General features: G+C 65.4%; 3 protein-coding genes across 3 annotated transcripts; 1 reads left to right on the forward strand and 2 right to left on the reverse strand.

Moving 5' to 3' along the window:
- Positions 1–7,562: 7,562 nt before the first annotated feature.
- On the forward strand, positions 7,563–9,710 carry C1QL4 (complement C1q like 4). Its single transcript, XM_065750112.1, has 2 exons — positions 7,563–8,093; positions 9,531–9,710. The coding sequence occupies exons 1-2, from the start codon at positions 7,578–7,580 to the stop codon at positions 9,708–9,710; spliced, it is 696 nt and encodes a 231-aa protein (XP_065606184.1). The 5' UTR covers positions 7,563–7,577.
- Positions 9,711–11,149: 1,439 nt separating this feature from the next.
- On the reverse strand, positions 11,150–13,231 carry LOC136057397 (uncharacterized). Its single transcript, XM_065750113.1, has 5 exons — positions 13,020–13,231; positions 11,964–12,007; positions 11,623–11,845; positions 11,492–11,541; positions 11,150–11,359 (listed from the first exon to the last, which is right to left on the reverse strand). Exons 1-3 carry the CDS (start codon positions 13,178–13,180, stop codon positions 11,673–11,675), a joined length of 378 nt encoding a protein of 125 aa, XP_065606185.1. The 5' UTR covers positions 13,181–13,231; the 3' UTR covers positions 11,150–11,359; positions 11,492–11,541; positions 11,623–11,672.
- A 572-nt stretch (positions 13,232–13,803) lies between these two features.
- Positions 13,804–17,441, reverse strand: PRPH (peripherin). Its single transcript, XM_065750102.1, is given in 8 exon segments — positions 13,804–14,091; positions 15,065–15,289; positions 15,377–15,426; positions 15,429–15,501; positions 15,655–15,822; positions 15,913–16,008; positions 16,173–16,233; positions 17,110–17,441. Coding segments are annotated over 8 exon segments (1,167 nt in total). The 3' UTR covers positions 13,804–13,929.
- Positions 17,442–17,765: the final 324 nt, after the last annotated feature.

Here is a 17,765-nt window from a genome sequence, read left to right on the forward strand (position 1 = left end):
TGTGCCCTCCCAGCAGCTTCCAGCCCACCCCCAACCCCCCCCCCTCCCCTTCTCGCAGCCCCCACCGTCACCACCGTCGCTGTGTTTGCTCGGCTTAGCCGCTGCTGGCCTCCAATTTGGTCTCATTCATTATTAACGGCCCTGGCCGGCCGTGCTGTTGACAGAGCCACTGCTGGAGTGGGAACTAGAAGGGGGGGGTTTGGGGATGGGGGGGGGGGGCAGTGATCCCCTCCTTGTGCCCCCCTCCTCAGCTCAGCCCCCTCATAGGCAACACCCCCACCCTCCCCTCGAATACTGCGGCTCAGGCAGGATGCAGGGATGCTGGGAGCCCGGCTCCTATGGGATCCCACTAATATAGGGTGGGGGGAGATGCTGCAGCCCCCCTTGGCCCAGCTGCCCATCAGGGCTGACAGCGGCCCCCCCGCGCTGCCCAGCCCGCCTGGCTGCCTCCCTGACAGCGGCTCCCAGTGGGGCCATGCTTGGATGAGCTGCGCCCTGGGGGGGGGGGGGGGGGGGGGGGGCTGCGTTAGGATGAAAATGCATGGGAGGAGAGCTGCACCTGGAAGGTGGGGGGAAAGGGGGTTGGAATTGCATTGGGATGGGGATGCATGGGGAGGGCTGCACCTGGAAGTTGGGCAGAGCCCTTTTGGGACGGGTTACACCTTATTTTGGGAGGGATGACACCTTTCCCGGCTGCCTATGGCTGCTGTGCCCCCCTTCACCACCACCACCACCACCCCCCCCCCAGTGCTGCAGTACGGGATCGATGCTAGCTCGGGGGGGGTGGGGGGGGGGGGCAGGCCAGGTGGTGCTCTGCTGCTGTATCGATTTCTTAAAGTATCTGGATTTAAAAATGTCAAATCTGGCTCTGGGAGGCAAGGAGGAGCCTCAGCCCCCACTGCGGCCCCCACCTCCCCCTCCAGGCCTCGGAGAAGGCACGAGGAACCAGGACCCCACCATGGATCTGAGGGGACCAGGGGGCTGGGGAGGAGGGGCGGGGTGGGGGGGGGGGGGGGGGGGGGGGGGCTACAGTTGGGTGGGTGCTGTATCCCCCCAGTCCCGGTGTAATTGGAGGCATTGATCAGCCCCGGGCCGGCAGCGTTTAAGGCATCGATTTGTGGAACCTTCCCTCTAATTGAAGCATTTGTCATCGCCTCGTTTGGGGGCGTCCAGCCGGGGGCTGCCCCGCGTGGGACAGCCGCTATCCGCGTCCCCAGGGCACGCGGGTCTGCCCCACATATGCACATGACACGCACACGCGTGTTGCTGTCTGTAAGCGGGGGAAGACAACTCACCCTAAGGGCACTGTGGGGTCAGGGAGCAGATCTTTGCACACCTCAAGCTCCTCCCCCCCCCCCAAAATCTGGCAGATCTCCATCGCTCGTTAGGCCGTAACGAGCAGCTTTCATCACGGTGTGCCCGGATCCCCAACGATGTGTGAGGGGGAATGAGGAAGGAGTCCCTGTGATGCACACGACCTCGTGCACACGCGTGTCCCCACGGTGCACGCACTTCTGTGCACACCTGCCCCCATGGTGCACACAAACCCCTGTGCACATACATCCTATCATGCACACGTGTCCCTATGATGCACACGACTTCACACACACACACACGTCCCCATAATGCACACACACCCCTGTGCACAAACACGTCCCCACAGTGCACACACATCCCTGTGTACACACACATCCCCTTGCACACGCATTTCTGTGCACCCCTGCCTTTATGATGCACGCATCCCTGAGCACACACACATCCCCATGATGCACACAACCTCACACACACGCGTGCCCCTGTGATGCACACACACATCCCCTTGCACACCTGCCCCCCATGATGCACCCATCCCTGAGCACACACCACATCTCCATGATGCACACAACCTCACACACACGTGTGCCCCCGTGATGCACACGCACTTCCATGCACACCTGCCCCTCTGATGCACACATCCCTGAGCACACCCCTCCTATCCTGGTGCACACACATCCCTATAACGCACACAACCTCCTGCACACGCATATCCCCACCATACACACACTCCCCTTGCACACACACATCCGTGCACGCCTGTCCCAGTGATGCACACACACCCCATTCACACACATCGTTCCCTCACACCCACGCTACCCCCAAGATGCACACACTCCCCCATACAGATCCCACACCCCCAAGCCCCCAGCCCACCCCGTGCACCCGTCCACACACGCGTGTGCACGCACCACCATCACACACACACAGCGTTGGTTGAAGGCATCCGGCACCACTCCCGAATGTCACGTTGCCTTGTCAGTTTGCTGGTAATTAATGCAAACTCCGGGGCCGGAGTCCCTCTGGACTCGTACATCACTGCCAACGCCGGGCTGCAGAGCAGCCCCTTTACCCAAGTGCTGTTATTAGGGGAATTTTATATGTATTAGCTGTTGATGCACATTAATTACATTAAAAATGTCAGCGGTGGAGGCCAGCTAATTGTCTGATTTAAATGTCTATTTGTCAGCGGGCGCCTCAGGTAGGCATGAGGTGAATCTGCAATGAGCCCCCCCGACCCGTGGGGTGGGGTGAGCCCTTGGGGGGGGCACCGGGATGGTGGCACGGGGGGACAGTGGGGCACCGGGTGGGGGTCTGCGGGTTCTGCTGTACAGCAGGGGGCAGTGGGACCCTGCGCCCCCGCCGCCCCCCCCCCCCCACCCGATCGCCGCCCGGCTGGGATGGATTTCTCCACCGACATCCTCTGAATCCTTAATAAATGCTGCTTGTCCAGAGAATTAATCCGGGGCAGCCCACAGCCATCCATCTCATCACGCGCTGCCATGCGGTGACGGACGGCTCCGCTGCCGCCCCAGCAGTGACTCAGCCCGGGGGGGGGGGGGGAGGCACAATCCCCTCCCACCCCACCCCACCCCACCCCAACTCCAGGAGCTCTCATGGGGATGCTCCCCCATCTCAGGGTTGCCACCCCACACTGATACTTCTCTGCTCCTCAAAATGGGGCCACGGTGCCTTGGGACCCCCCAGGAACACAGGGTGCAGGTGAACTTGGGGGTCCCCAATGTCCTCCTCTCCCTGGTGTCACCCACTCTGCAACTCACCCCATCCTGACTCCAATGCGTGGGGCCATGCCCCATTAATAACCCCCCAGCTACTTCATCAGCAATTAGCAGCAGATGTTAATGAACCTTGGTGGGCAGCGGGGGGAGGGTTGCCAGTGCCCAGGACGTGCTGGGACACAAAGGGTGTGCATTGGGGAGGCACAAATCAGGGATGGGTGCACACTGGGGACAAGTCACGGGGACTGCCTCATCCTGAGTGGGGGGGGACAAAGTGCCAGGCCCCCATGCAGGCAAAGAGTGACACTTTCCATCTGTCACCATGCACGCAGGCAGCATCACCCTCCTGCCACCTTCAGGACCTGTTGAGCCTCCCGCAGCCCCCCCAGGCCATGTGTCTCCCCCCCCTGCCTCCCCCCTCCCCACATTGCCGCTGTTGGTTTATTTGTCTCCATTCAAGGACAATTTTCATCCAATTTGGGCCCGGCGCACGGCCTGGCTTTATTGCAAACACGCCCTGGATGGAGCGCAGCGCCCGGGCGCCTCCGGCCAATCTATATTCATTTGCACAAGGCTCCCCCGCGACCACGTGCCGGGTGCTGACACACCAATCCGTCTGCTGGTCCCAGTGCAGCGCTGAAACTGGGAGGGAAGTGCCCCGGTGATGGCACGGGGAGAGGGACGGCGTGCACGGGGGGCCGTGTCCCACGCACAGCGACCGTGGGCTGCGCACCGTGGATCACAAACTGTGCTCTGGGGACCGTGCACAATGAGCGTGCGCCGTGTGCCGTGCACTGTGCACCACGGACTACACGCAGTGCCCCCACGGGGTCGTGCACAAGGAGTGCACCAGGGGCACCGGAGGACCACAGTGCATCACAAACCGTGCACGGGGCACGAGGCGCTGGGCATGCCGGGCTTTGGGGACCAGGATGTGACCCCGCCTGCGGAGGCAGATGGTGACCGTGCTTTTGGTGCCCGCCAGACAGCCCCCCCCCCCCCCCCCCGCACCTCCTCGTCCCCCTCCCCCGTTCCGTCCCCGCTCTCGGCCCCGGGGCTGCGGATCATGCATTTATTCATGCTCTGCTCCCCAGCTCCGCTGCCAGCCCTGAGCTTGTGGCGGGGCTCGGCGCCCCGCAGCGTCCCCGGAGCTCCGCGCTGCAGGACACGTCCATCACCGCCGTCCCCGCGTAGCCCCCAGGAGCGTCGTCCCCACTTCTCCTCGGGGACAGCGTTCGTGGCGTGGGGACCCGCGACCCCCTACACCCCCATCCCCCCGCGACAAAGTGGGGGCATCACCACCACCGGTGCCGCGGCGTTCCGTGAGCAAGATCCATCTCCGAGCCCCCACCCCCCTCCCCCCGTCTCCCCCCGTCTCCCCTCCACCACCACCTCCGCTTCTCTCTCCGGGGTTGACCTTTCCCTCCGCGCTGCCGCTATTTTTACCGGCAGTGTTTGCTCTGCACTCCCTTTCCTCGCGGTCTGGGGGGGCTGCGGCTGCCCCTGGGTGCAGCACCGCCAATGGGGTCCCCAGTGGGACTGCGGCTGCTGGGAGCAGCCAGGACCCCTCACGTCCCCGTGGGTGGGACCTCTCCACTGAGCACCCTTTCCCCGTATGCCCCCAGCTCTCGTTAATTAGCGCTCAGGCTTCCCCTCCCGGCCTCCCTAATTAATTCGCTGTTGCTGCTCATTAAGATCAGCCAACAGAAGGGCGGTGACGGCGGTGGGACTCCGATGTCCCCACCCCCAGGGGACAGCTCGGGCAGCATCGATCGCGCCCGGACCCCATCCCCGCTGCGGGAGCTGCTCCCACTGCTGTAATTTGTTGCACAAACAGCGCCGGGCGTTTCAGGATTGCATTGATCCTCCGGCATAAAGGGCCCATAAATCCGTCGTGGAGCCCGGCTGATGGATCGGCGCCCTTTGGAGGGAGCTGGCCCAGCCTGCAAATTTAAAAACTATCCGGATAAATTACGCAGGAAGGAGCATCTCCCACCGCCCTGCGTGCCTGCACCCCCCTCCCCAGCCAAGCCCCCCCCACACACACACACACCGGGTGGGCACAGATGCAAGCACACACACACACACGCACCGTGCATGCACTCATTCATACTGACACATGCACATAAGCGTGCACACACACACCATTCGTGTGCTCACACTCGTGCATGCACACCTGCAGCCCCCCCCAGCTTGCACCCTGCATGCACATGTGGGTGCAGAGGGACATGCGTGGGCCCCACAGGTCCCAGAGCGCTCCCAGTTAGGGCTGTGTCCCCCCGCCTGCCCCCCATAATTGCAGCAGTGGGGCCACGGGGGGGCAGCCCTGCACCCCAAGGGAGGAGGGTGAGATTTGGCTGTGCACAAAGCGGTGAAACCTGTCAGGGTTTGAAAAGAGCAGCCGTAAATCTGCCCCCCCCCCCCCTCCCCACCCAGCTGTGGGCTGCATCCTGACCCCAGCACTGCACCCATGGAGGGGACGGCAGCCCTGGGGTGCTGTGGTTCTGCCGGGTCCGATGGAGGTGAGCTCCCCCCTCCCCGCAGGAATGCAGGTGGTCACCAGCACACGGGGACCCCGAGTGGGGCTGGAGAGGGAGGGCTGCGTGGGGGCCCCGCATGCGTGCGCACAGCTCACCCCCAAACCCACTGCACCCGTTTCACACACACAGAAATGCACACTCACAGCACAATCTGAGCGAACACACACCCACGTCTTGCACAGCTCTGTACACGCATGGATGCAGACGTAGCTCTGTGCACACGTATGCTGCTTGCACACGCAGAGCCCCGTGGACACACACGTCCTGTGCACTCACCAATGCAGACGCAGCCCCTTGCACGCACACGCTGAGCCCTTTACACACATGCACACACCCGTGCAAGCACACAGCCCTGCACCACCACCTCTCCTGCACACGCACCCCATGCACACATCCATGCATCCCGCTCAGCCTTGCACACACACTCCTTGCCCACACGCAGCTCTGCACACCCACGTGCACGCACGAACCCGAGTGCACACCGTGTGCACACAAGCACACGGAGCTCTGCACACCCGTTCTCATCCCCTAACACGAGTCCACCCGTGCACACCCCACGAACACACGCAGAGCTCTGCACGCCCATGCACTCCCACGCACACCTCCTTGCACACACATCCCCCTCTCTCCCACTCCCTCCCTCGCCCCCCCCACCCCCCCGCCCGCCCCCGCCCCTGCCGTGCCCGGTGCCGTCGGGCGGAGCGGAGCTGCGGGCGCGGTGCGGTGCGGGCGGCGGACTCGGCACGTGGCTCCCGCAGCCGCGGGCGGCAGGTGGGCACCGGCGGGCACCGACGGGCACCGAGGGGTCCCGGGGGGATGGGGGAGGGGGTGGAGAACGAGGCCCGACGGGGCGGCCCCGACAGCGCCGCGCAGCCGCCCCAAGAGCCGCCGCCGGTGCGCACCGGGAGAGCGGGGACGCCCCCGGGTGCCGATGCCGGTACGGGGGTGCCGCTCTCGGGGAACTTGGCGAGAAGTTCCGTCCCGGCTCCATCCCGGCTCCGGTTACATCACCAGCTCCAGCACCGGCTCCGGTCCTGCCTGCACCATTGGCTCCGCCAGCGGCTCCGGTCCTGGTTGCAGCGGGAGCTCCGCTCCCGGCTCCGCTCCCGGCTCCAGCCCCGACTCCGCTCCCGGCTCGGGTCCCGGCTCTGCTCCCGGCTCCGCTCCCGGCTCTGCGCTCGTCCCCTCTGCCAGCTCCAGTCCCGGCTCCACCCGCAGCTCCGCTCCCGGCTCCGGTCCCAGCAACAATTCCAGCCCCGCTGCTCCGTGCCCGGCCCCGCGCCCGGCCCCATCGCTCCCGGCCCCGGTCCTGTTCCCATCCGTGCGTCCCTATTCCTGCTCCCACCCCTGTTCCAGCCTCATCGCTGTCCACAACCCCTGCTCCTGATCCCATCGGCCCCAGCCCCATTCCTGCCCCATCCCCGTCCTTGCTGCTGGCTCTACTGCCGGCCCTATTCCTGTCCCCATTCCTATTCCCGTCCCTATCCCTACCCCTGCTGCTGTCCTCAGCCCCGACCCCATCCCCATCCCTGCTTCCATCTCCAGCCCCTCTGCTCTCCCCATCCCTGTCCCCACCACCATCTCCATCCCCATTCCTGTCCCTATCCCTGCTGCTGTCACCATCCCCACCACTATTTCCAACCCCATCCTCATCTCCATCACCATCCCCACCTCCGCTGCTCTCCCCATCCCCATCCCCGTCCTCATCCCTCTTGCCGTCCCCATCCTCATCCCCCTTCCCACCTCCCTCCCTGCCACCAGCTCCATCCCTACCGCTGTCCCCGTCCCCACCGCTGTCCTCATCCCGCCCCATCCTCGCTCCCAGCCCGCTCCCTGCCGTGCCGTGAGGCTCAGCGGGCGGCCCCCCGCCGTCCACCCCCCCGGCTCCACCATCGCTCCCAAGGGTGACGAGGACCTGCTGGCACTGGCTGCCTCCCGCCTGAGCCGCAGGAAACGCGTGGCCGGGGCGGCCGTCGGCGTGGCCATGGTGCTGGTGCTGCTGGTGGCCATCCCACTGCTGGTGCACAGCTCCAAGGCGGCCGCGCACTACGAGATGCTGGGCAGCTGCCGCATGGTTTGCGACCCCTACCCCGAGCTGCCTCCCGCCTCCCCGCCTCCCTTCCTACCGGGGGCAAAGGGAGAACCGGGGCGCAAAGGACGTGCCGGCGTTCGGGGTCCCCCCGGACCACCGGGACCACGGGGACCGCCGGGTGAACCGGGTCGGCCGGGGCCACCGGGACCGCCGGGACCAGGTCCTGGAGGGTACATACCCTCCTTCTATAGCCCCAAGATCGCGTTCTATGCGGGGCTGAGGAAACCCCACGAGGGCTACGAGGTTCTGCGCTTCGACGACGTGGTGACCAACGTGGGCAACTACTACGAACCGTCGAGTGGCAAGTTCACCTGCCCGCTCCCCGGCATCTACTTCTTCACCTACCACGTCCTCATGCGCGGCGGCGACGGCACCAGCATGTGGGCTGACCTCATGAAGAACGGGCAGGTACGGGATGGGACCCCCATCCACTCCCACCGTGTCCCTTTGCCCTTAGATCCCCCAGCCCCATCTCTCCGTGTTTCCACCCGGCTCCTCCAGCACTCTTCCCACCGCCTGCTGTCTCCATCCCTGCTCTCCCATTCTGGTTCCTCCACTTTGGTTTTCCCATTGTGTTTCCTCCCATCTCGTTTCTCCAGTTCTGCTTTCCCCCCTTTTTTCCACAGCCTCCTGTCCCAAATTCCTGCCATCCCAGTTCACGTATTGTTTCCACCATCCGAGTCCTCCATCCTGCTTCCCAACCCCATTCCCTCTTCCCTATTCCCCAATACTCATCTCCACCCATCCTGTTTCCCCCGTCCCCATTCCCCTGTCCCCATTCCCCTACACCTGTCTCCACACATCCTATTTCCCCAGTCCCATTCCTTCCATCCCCATTCCCTCCATCCCCATTCCCCTATACCCATCTCCATTTCCCCAGCCCCATTCCTTTCCTCTCCATTTCCCCAGTCCCATTCCTTCCATCTCCATTCCCTCCATTCTCATTCCTTCCATCCTCATTCCCCTACACTCATCTCCATCCCCAGTCCCATTCCCTCCATCCCCATTTGCCCGATCCCATATCTTCCATCCCCGTTTCCCAGATCCTATTCCCTTCATCCCCACATTTTTCTCCTATCCCTTCTCCCCTCTGCAGAGGTGGAGGGGGGGGACCAGTGAAGCCCCACAGCCCCGAGACCCATCCCCACCACCCATATCTGGGGCATCTGTCCCCTCCCTTGTGCCCAGAACTCCCACTGTGGGGTCAGGGACGCACACTGCCCCGCATGGAGCGGGGTCTGCCTGCTGTGGGGGTCCGGCTGTGCCCCCAATAACCACCTGGCCACTGCCAGGAGGGCCTGCCTGTGCCCTCACCCGCTCCCTTTGTTCACAGAGACACAGCTCAGCCCTTCCCCACCTCACCCCAGACATTTTCTGTTTATTATGGGATAAAAGAGCATTGATCCACTATGGCGGATGCCAGCTCCGCCGCCCCACAGGGAACTGCCCCCCAGGAGCCATGGGTTGGGGGGGAGACCGAGGGCGGCCATGGGCTCCATCACCGGGGCTCTCCAGTCCCCTTCGTCCACGGGACCGGGCGGGATGTGGGACCCAGGGACACAGCAGGGCCACCAAACTGGAGGGACATTGTGAGGGGCATTGTGAAGGGGGGGTGGGAGGGGGGGGGGGGAGGCTCTGTCGCTGCCACCTCCTGGCACCACAGCATCTGCCGCAGGCGGGCAGCACGACCTTGAGCAGCAACGGAAGGTGGACTGAGGGGATCTAGAGGTGTGTGGGGGGGTGGGGCACAGAGCAGCTCAGCCCCCCATCCCCAAACCGCTCTCGGGGTGGTGGTTGGGGGGGCGTGGGGAGGGGGGGGGGGGCCCTGACAGCTGTGCCCCCCAGGTGCGAGCCAGCGCCATCGCTCAGGACGCGGACCAGAACTATGACTACGCCAGCAACAGCGTCATCCTGCACCTGGACGTGGGCGACGAGGTGTGCGTCAAGCTGGACGGCGGCAAGGTGCACGGCGGCAACACCAACAAGTACAGCACCTTCTCAGGCTTCATCATCTACCCTGACTGAGCGCTGGGGGCGGGGGGCACCTCCTGGAGCACTGTCCCCTCCCCTTCCCCACCCCCCATCCCCGGCCCTGAGGTGACGATGCCGATAGGGAAAGCTATTCTGCGCCTCTGCCCCAGGCACCGATACCTCGCAGCTCCTCTGCGCACGCACAGCAGCTCCCGAGCACCCCCCCCCCCCCCGCCCCCGTCACACACGTGCGTGCATGCTCACCGCGGTCCTCGCGCACCTCCTCCACGTTGCACACGCGTGTGCGCTCGCCGCACCTCCCCATACACCTCACTCACGAGTGTGAACGCTCCCTGCATGTCAGCACCCCCGCGGACATCGGGGTGTCCCAGCGCAGTACTGTCCCCCCCCCCCCCCCTCGGAGCCCCCACCCCAAAATCCTGCAGCCGTTCATTGCACTCTATGTCCCCCCCCCATTAAAATATACTGAGTTTGGAGGTGCAGCTGCTGCCTCGGCCTCACCATGGGGGCAGCGGGGAGGGGACACTGGGGACAGAGCTGTGACCCCATCATCACCACAGCAGTAATAAATGGGGCACTAACATGGCCCCCCCTGTGCTGGATGCCACCAGGGATGGGGACGGTGACCCTCCCCCCATACCCACGGGGACACGGCCACAGCACCACGACCTCTACTCCCAGATCCGCGGGGACATTGAAGGAACGCGAGCGCTCTCACATTGCGGGGACTGTGGGGCAATGCTGTCACCGCGTGGCCATCGCGTGACACTGCCACCAGCCGAGGGGACAGCACGTGGGGTGGGGGCAGCCCCCAGAGGCACCAAGAAGACCCCAGCACAGCAAGGCAAAGCAGAAAAAAAATATTTATTCACAGTTTTTTCAGCACCCCCACCTTGGGTCGCAGTTATGAGTCGAAGCTCTGCGTGTCCGGGGGGTCCCGGGGCATGGGGTCCACCCCCCACTCGGCCATGAGCTCCCACAGCTCCGTGAGCGCCGCTACAGCATCCGGCCGATCCTGCACCATCCGCAGCAGCTGCCGCAGGAGTAGGGCCACACGCTGTCGGGACACAGCCTGAGTGTGGGGCTTGGAGGGGGAACCCCCACCCCATCAACCCAAGGATCCAACCCTGAGCCTGGGGACCCCACAGCCCCCCCCCCCACCCCCCCCCCCCACCCCCCCCCCACACACCTGTGCCTTGCTGGGGTCTGGGGGGCTGCTGGGAAGCGCCATCGTCGCCTCAGCATCCTGCTGGCCTTCATTCCCCTTGAAGAGCTGCACCACGACCTTGTCCTGGGGAGGCGGGGGAAAGGGGGGGATTGTCCCCACAGTCAGAGCACCCCCCACTGCTCCAAGCTCCTGCACTGAGCTGAGGGGGGGGAGGAATGGGGGCGGGGGTGCAACAATAGGGACCAGAAGTGCCCCACAGCACACACTCACCCAGGATGGGGACAGGTCATTGCACGCAGCAGTGTCCGCACTGGGGCCAGGCTGGGGGGCCACAGCTGGTCGCCAGCGCAGGGGGGTCTCCAAGGGGACAACGCCATCTGCACGGGCTGGGGGGACAGGCTGGGACCCCTCCCCAGCATTCGAGCTGCCCCCCCACCTGCAGGGCACGCAGCTGGGAGCTGCTAGGGGTGAGGCACGGAGTGCGGAAGGAGCACTGAGAGCTTGGGGCACAACGCTGTGGAGTGAAAGAAGAGAGCAGAGCAGGATGGAGGCTTGGGGGATGGGCAAAGGAGGGAGAGGGAAGGGGGGGGGGGGGGGTCAGAGATGTAATTTGCCCCTCCCTATCCCCACCTTCTCCCGTACAAACCGTGTTCTTGGTGACAGCCACACGGAGAGTCAAGCCAGCGCTGGAGGAGCCTGTAGGGGGTGGGGAAAGGGGCTCAGCACCAGCATGCCCCCCCCCCCCTCCAAAGTGGGGCAGAGGGGAACAGGATGTACCTGGGGTACTGCCCTTCTTCTTGGGGACCCTCAGCCCCATGGGTGCACTCTCATGGGTACGGAGGGGGACCAGGCAGCACGGCTTGGGTCCCTGCTGCGCCCAGAGGGGAGGATCCTTTGGCTGAAGGGGGGGCACGGGCGGGCACCCTGCGGGCCAGGCAGGGCCCGCCCCCCACAGCCCCCACCACCGGGGTGGCAGCGGGAGAGGGGGTGATGTTGGCCTCTGTGGGAAGAATGGTAATAGGACGGGGGTGTGTGTGGGGGGGGGGGGGGTGTCACGGTCACGCAGAGGGGGCACCCAACGCGGGGGTGCCACCGTGGGGGGTGGAGGCGGCACTCACCTGCATCCACCGCTGTCGGCGGGGGCTGCTCCACCTCCGTGCAGCTGCAGAGAGCAGAACAGCACCGTGAGGACCCCCCACCCGCCCCAAAAAGAGTGAGGAGCCCAGAGAATATGGGGGTGGGGGGGTGGAAGAGAGGGGATAACGACGAAGGGGAGGGGAAAGGGAACCCTGTGCACACTTCTGCGTTGTCTGCAGCCCCCCCCCAGCACAAACTCAAGGTCGTCCCCCACAGCCTCCCCCCCCCCCATTCCCCCCGAACCCCCCCCAAAAGCCTCCCCCCCACCCCCCCCCGCCCCCCCCTCACAGCCTCCCCCCCCCACCCCCCCCCGCCCCCCCCCCCACCCGCCCCCCCCCCTCACAGCCTCCCCCCCCTCACAGCCTCCCCCCCCACCCCCCGCCCGCCCCCCCCCTCACAGCCTCCCCCCCCACCCCCGCCCGCCCCCCCCCCTCACAGCCTCCCCCCCCCACCCCCGCCCGCCCCCCCCCCTCACAGCCTCCCCCCCCCACCCCCGCCCCGCCCCCCCCCCTCACAGCCTCCCCCCCCACCCCCGCCCGCCCCCCCCCCACAGCCTCCCCCCCCACCCCCGCCCGCCCCCCCCCCCTCACAGCCTCCCCCCCACCCCCCCCCACAGCCTCCCCCCCCCCCTCACAGCCTCCCCCCCCCACCCCCGCCCGCCCCCCCCACCCCCCCCCCCTCACAGCCTCCCCCCCCCACCCCCCCCCCCCTCACAGCCTCCCCCCCCCACCCCCCCCCCCTCACAGCCTCCCCCCCCCACCCCTCACAGCCTCCCCCCCCACAGCCTCCCCCCCACACCCCCCCCCCCTCACAGCCTCCTCCCCCCCCCACCCCCCCCCCCTCACAGCCTCCTCCCCCCCCCCCACCCCCCCCCCTCACAGCCTCCTCCCCCCCCCACCCCCCCCCCTCACAGCCTCCCCCCCCCCCCCCCCACCCCCTCACAGCCTCCCCCCCCACACCCCTCACAGCCTCCCCCCCCACAGCCTCCCCCCCCACCCCCCTCCCCCATTCCCCCCCTCCCCCACACCACTCCGTACCCGCGGGACGGAGCGGTGCTGGCAGCGGTCGGGCGGTCTCCCGTTTCCGCGCGGCGGGAGCGGGTCCGCACGGGGACGCGGCCGTAAGGGAAGAGCTTCCCGGTGTCGCTCGGCCCCGGGGAGCGGTTCTCCTTGTCGCGGGAAGAGCCGTTCACCACCATAGCGGCCCGCAGCCGTTCCCGGCCCCGCGCGGCCGCTTTAAGTCCGCCCGCTCCTCCCGCCACCCGTTACCGGACTCAGCGCGGCCGCCCATTGGTCCCCAGGCGGCCAATAGGAATCGCGCAGAGCGCGGATTGGGTGGCGTCGCGCGAATGGGGCGCAGCTCCGGGGTTGGGGGCGGGGACAGCGAGGAGGACCATAGAGAGGAGGGGGAGGGCACCACAGAGAGGAGGGCACCATAGAGAGGATGGGGAGGGCATCATAGAGAGGATGGGGAGGGCATCATAGAGAGGAGTGGGGAGGGCACCACAGAGAGGAGGGCACCATAGAGAGGAGGGGGAGGGCACAACAGAGAGGAGGGGGAGGGCATCATAGAGAGGAGTGGGGAGGGGCACCATAGAGAGGAGTGGGGAGGGCACCATAGAGAGGAGTGGGGAGGGCACCATAGAGAGGAGGGGGAGGGCACCATAGATGGGACGAAAGTTGGGGGGGGGGAACCATAGAGAGAAGGTAGGAACCACGTGGAGGAGGGGTAGGGCCGATTGACGGCTGGAGGAGAGCTGTGGACCCCAACACAGACGGCTCCGCCCCCCTCCAGCCCCGCCCCTTCAGTGACTCCGCCTCCTCCAAGCTCCATTCTTTATTTGCGACTGAGGAGTTTTGGGGGGGGTCAGCAATAGGTACCCCCCCCCCCCCCCTCGCCCTGCTACAGCGTTGAGTGCACGCATGGCTCTGGGACAGAGGAAAATTATCAGCAGCAAATAGCAATAAATAAAGGCACAAACACGGGGGGCAGCCGGGGGGGCCCAATCCTCCACCGGGGGGTGCCCGATGGCACTTGGGGGTCGCGGGGGGGGGAGGGGATGAGCAGCTTCTCCATCACTTGGTCTCCCACTCGCTCCATCACCACCTGCTGTGGGGGGAGAGAGAGTATGTCAGACCCCATTAGGAAATGGATGGGGAGGGGGTCAGAACCTATTGGAGAGGGAGCAGCCCCCGTTGGGAGGGGTCACACCCATTTATTCTGGAAGGGGTGGGAAGGTCAGCCCCCCCCCCCCCCCTCCCCGTTCCCCACCCTCCTCCTGGAGGACTTTTAGCTGTTTTTTTCCCCCCAGTTTGGCAAGTTTCCCTTGCTTGCTATGCTGCAATGACCAACGTCCTGTCTCAGTGCGCTGTAACCCAAAACAACGCACGAAAAAAAACCCAAGCAAAAAAAGTCCTTGCGCTCGGGAGGATGCAAAGATAAACGCAGACTGTTGTGTCTGCTCAGGAAAACAAAGCTGTCTGCACACCAAGCAAAGCTTAAACCGGGAAGTTTTATAACCAGTACTCGTGGATTTGTTCTGCTGAGCTAATGTATTGGTACTTAAATGAATATACGGGTCTCTATTGCTAACCCAGCCTAGATCAGGATGGGGGGGAGGGGGGGAAGCCTCATTAGTGGGGTCTAACCCGTTAGAAAAGGGGGGCAGCCCCCATTGGGGTGGGGTCAGTCCCATTTGGGGAGGCCATGGCACTCATCTTGTCATCTACAGAGCAATGGTTTTGATGGCACCGTCCTCCATGCAGGTTCAAGCACTGGGACAGGGAGGAAGCAGCAGACCCCATCTCCCTCCCCACCCAGACAAAGCTTTGGGGTGGGGGCACGAGGACACAGCTGCAGCCCCCAAGGGGTCACGCTCTTCTGGTGAGGATGGAGACAGCGGAGTGCAGGGGAAGCTGACCCTGATTTTGCACTTCAATCCCATAAGAATGGAATTCAATGGGAGGAGGACCCTCTCTGATACCTGGGGTCTTCACCCCTCGGTCTCCCAGCACCCAAACGGACACATCCACTGCCCCACCTCAGTGCAGCCACTCCCCGTGGGGCAGCCCCCCCACCTCACCATCCCTCCTCGCTGTTCAGCAGGCAGCTTGCGGTACGTGGCGATCTCCATGTCCAGGCCCATCTTGACACGGAGCAGTTCCTGGTAGTCGTGCAGCTGCCGTGCCATCTCCTCCTTCATGCTCCGGATCTCCTGCTCCAGCCGCCCCATCTCCTCCTGGTAGCTCCTGATCTCCGTGCCAAACTCATCCTCCATCTCCTGCATCTGTCGCTGCAGCGCTTCATTCTGTGCAATGGGAGGGGATGGCATGGAGGCTGGGGGGGGGGCTCCTTGTACCCCTCCTCCCAACCCCAACAGCCCCCCGTTGCTCACCATGCCCTTCAGCCCATCCACCTCGCAGGTGAGGCTCTGGATCTGCCTCTGGATTCGTTCATCTCCTGCTTGGCGACCCGCAGCGCTTCGCAGTTACGGTTGGCAGCATCTGACAGATCAGCAAACTGAAGGCACCGCGGTGGGGTGGGGGGAGGTCAGCGTTGTGGAGGTGCCCCCGTCATCCCCGCAGCCCCACAGAGTGCTGGGCTATGGGGGGGGGGGGGGGGGGGTCAGCGCTCGTGGGGGGGTTCCTATACCCCTCCCGCATCCGTGGGCACCTTGGCTTTGTACCACTCCTCCGCCTCCTGCAGGTTCGTGACGGCGATGCTCTCGTACTGCGTGCGGATGTCGCGCAGTGCAGCGCTCAGATCCGGCTGCTGCAGCTCCACTCGCGCCCCTGCCTGCGCCTGCTGGCTCTGCGCGTTCACCTCCAGCTCCCACAGCTCCTGTGCACCCACGGTACGCCATCACTGCACAGCCCCCATGTGGGACACCCCTTCCCCCCATCCCCCCATCATCTTGGGTTACCCCACAACCTCCTCGTGCAGCTTCTTCAAGAAGCCGATCTCATCCATCAGCAGCTCAATCCTGTGCTCCAGCTCCAGGCGGGACAGCGTGGCATCGTCCATGTCCTGCAATGGGTAGAGCTGTGGGGACTGCAAAGAGGATGGGAACCCCCACCCCACAACGTTGGGCCACCTCCTGGGATGGGTGCATGGGGCGTCCCCGAGCCCCTTGCTTCTTGGTGTAGGAGGTATGGGGTGGGGGGAGGGTGCATGGGACCCCTCCATCTCACCTTGCGGAACAGCACCAGGGTCTGTTCTGCATCTTCACGCTTCTGCATCTCATCCTCCAGCCTGGGGTGCAGCGGGAGGGAGGTCAAAGTGGAGGAGGAGGGACACAGGACCCCGTTTTAGGGGACATGTAAGGAGGGGAAATTCTTTGCTCCTGACACAGGCTGCCCAGAGAAGCTGTGGATTCCCCATCCTGCAGATGCCCAAAGCCAGGCTGTGTGGGGCCCTGGGCAACCTGATGAGGTGAGGGGGGGGGCAACCAGCCCATGGGTTGGAAGAGCTTTGAGGGGTATCCCCTGATCCCACCCCGCTGTATCTCCAAGGTCCCCTCCCCAAAATACACCCGGGTCCTTTGCAGCACATCTCAGTACCCACCCCACATCCACAGCGCTTCCCCTGGTCCCCACCCGACCACACCTGGTCCCTCCCTGGTTCATCCTGGAGTCCCCCTCCCCACTGCACCCCCGATCCCCATCCCAGTACATCCCTCATCCTTTCACAACACATCCCAGCTCATTCCCCGCTGCCCATCCCTATTATGACCCCCGATGCACTTCCCAGTCCGCATCCCGGTGCATCCCCGTTCACCTCCAGTCCCCACCCCCAAACCACACCCAGTCTCTCCTCAGCGCATCCCGGTTCATCCCACAGTCTCCATTTCAAACCATCCTCCACCGCCCACCCTTATCACTCCCGGTGCAACCCCCACTCCCCACCCCTGTGCATTCCAGTTCACCCCACAGTCCCCATCCCCACATCACTCCCAGTCCCTCCCCAGCGCATCCCCGGTCCTCACTTCATTTCCAGCCCTCCCCTACGCGTTTCAGGGCACCCACCCCTCCCTCCCCAGCACATCCCGGTGCATCCCCGCTCCTCACAGCGCATCACTCCCGGTCCCTCCCTCCCTCCACCCCCAGCACATCCTTCCCCTCCTCGCACCGCCGCCGCAGCCCCCGCAGCTCCGCCGCCAGCCCATCGCGCTCTCCCTGCAGCCTCTCCCGTTCCCGGCCGAGGCGTTGCAGCCGCTCCCGCAAACCCCGCAGCTCTCCCCGCACCAACCCCGCGGCGCGGGGAGCGGCGGCGGCGCGGCCGAGGGCGGTGCGGAGCGTCCCGTTCTGCCGCTCCAACGCCCGCACCCGCTCCAGGAAAGCGGCGAAACGATCGTTGAGAGCCGCCAGCTCCGTCCGCTCCGCCGAACGCCCGTGAACGGGAACCGGAGGCGGCGGAGCGTCGACGGAGCGGCCCCGGGGTGGGGAGGGGCTGCGGTGCATGGCGGCAGCGGGAGGAGGCGGCCGTCGGTTGCGGGGGTTTACAGCGGGCGGCGGCTCCGCCCCGGCGAAGGGACACGGGAGTGCGGGAGCAACGGGAGGGAAACGAGGGGAGGGGACAGGGGCTGGGGGAGGGACGGGGGCTCCCCCAGGTGCCCCGATCGCTTTTTGGCCTCAATGGAGACCCGCTGGGTGCTAAAAGCGGCTCTCACCTGAGACCGCATCCATCCCTGCATCCTTCCGTCGCCGTCATTACGTTTCCACAGTAATTACATTTCAATAAGGGAGCGTTTCAGACAAACGTAACAAGTGACACTGTTTGGGGCG

This window comes from Cyrtonyx montezumae, unplaced genomic scaffold (genome assembly GCF_038088225.1).
Source record: "Cyrtonyx montezumae isolate F1298 unplaced genomic scaffold, pur_monq_1.0 scaffold_63, whole genome shotgun sequence".
Lineage (NCBI taxonomy): Eukaryota > Metazoa > Chordata > Aves > Galliformes > Odontophoridae > Cyrtonyx > Cyrtonyx montezumae.

Coding starts and splice junctions, on each gene's coding strand:
- C1QL4 (XM_065750112.1), top strand. CDS start 7,578: ATGGTGCTGGTGCTGCTGGTGGCCATCCCACTGCTGGTGCACAGCTCC. Junction 8,094..9,530: donor ACCTCATGAAGAACGGGCAG/GTACGGGATGGG, acceptor TGTGCCCCCCAG/GTGCGAGCCAGCGCCATCGC.
- LOC136057397 (XM_065750113.1), bottom strand. CDS start 13,180: ATGGTGGTGAACGGCTCTTCCCGCGACAAGGAGAACCGCTCCCCGGGG. Junction 12,008..13,019: donor AGCACCGCTCCGTCCCGCGG/GTACGGAGTGGT, acceptor TGCTCTCTGCAG/CTGCACGGAGGTGGAGCAGC. Junction 11,846..11,963: donor GCCGACAGCGGTGGATGCAG/GTGAGTGCCGCC, acceptor TTCTTCCCACAG/AGGCCAACATCACCCCCTCT.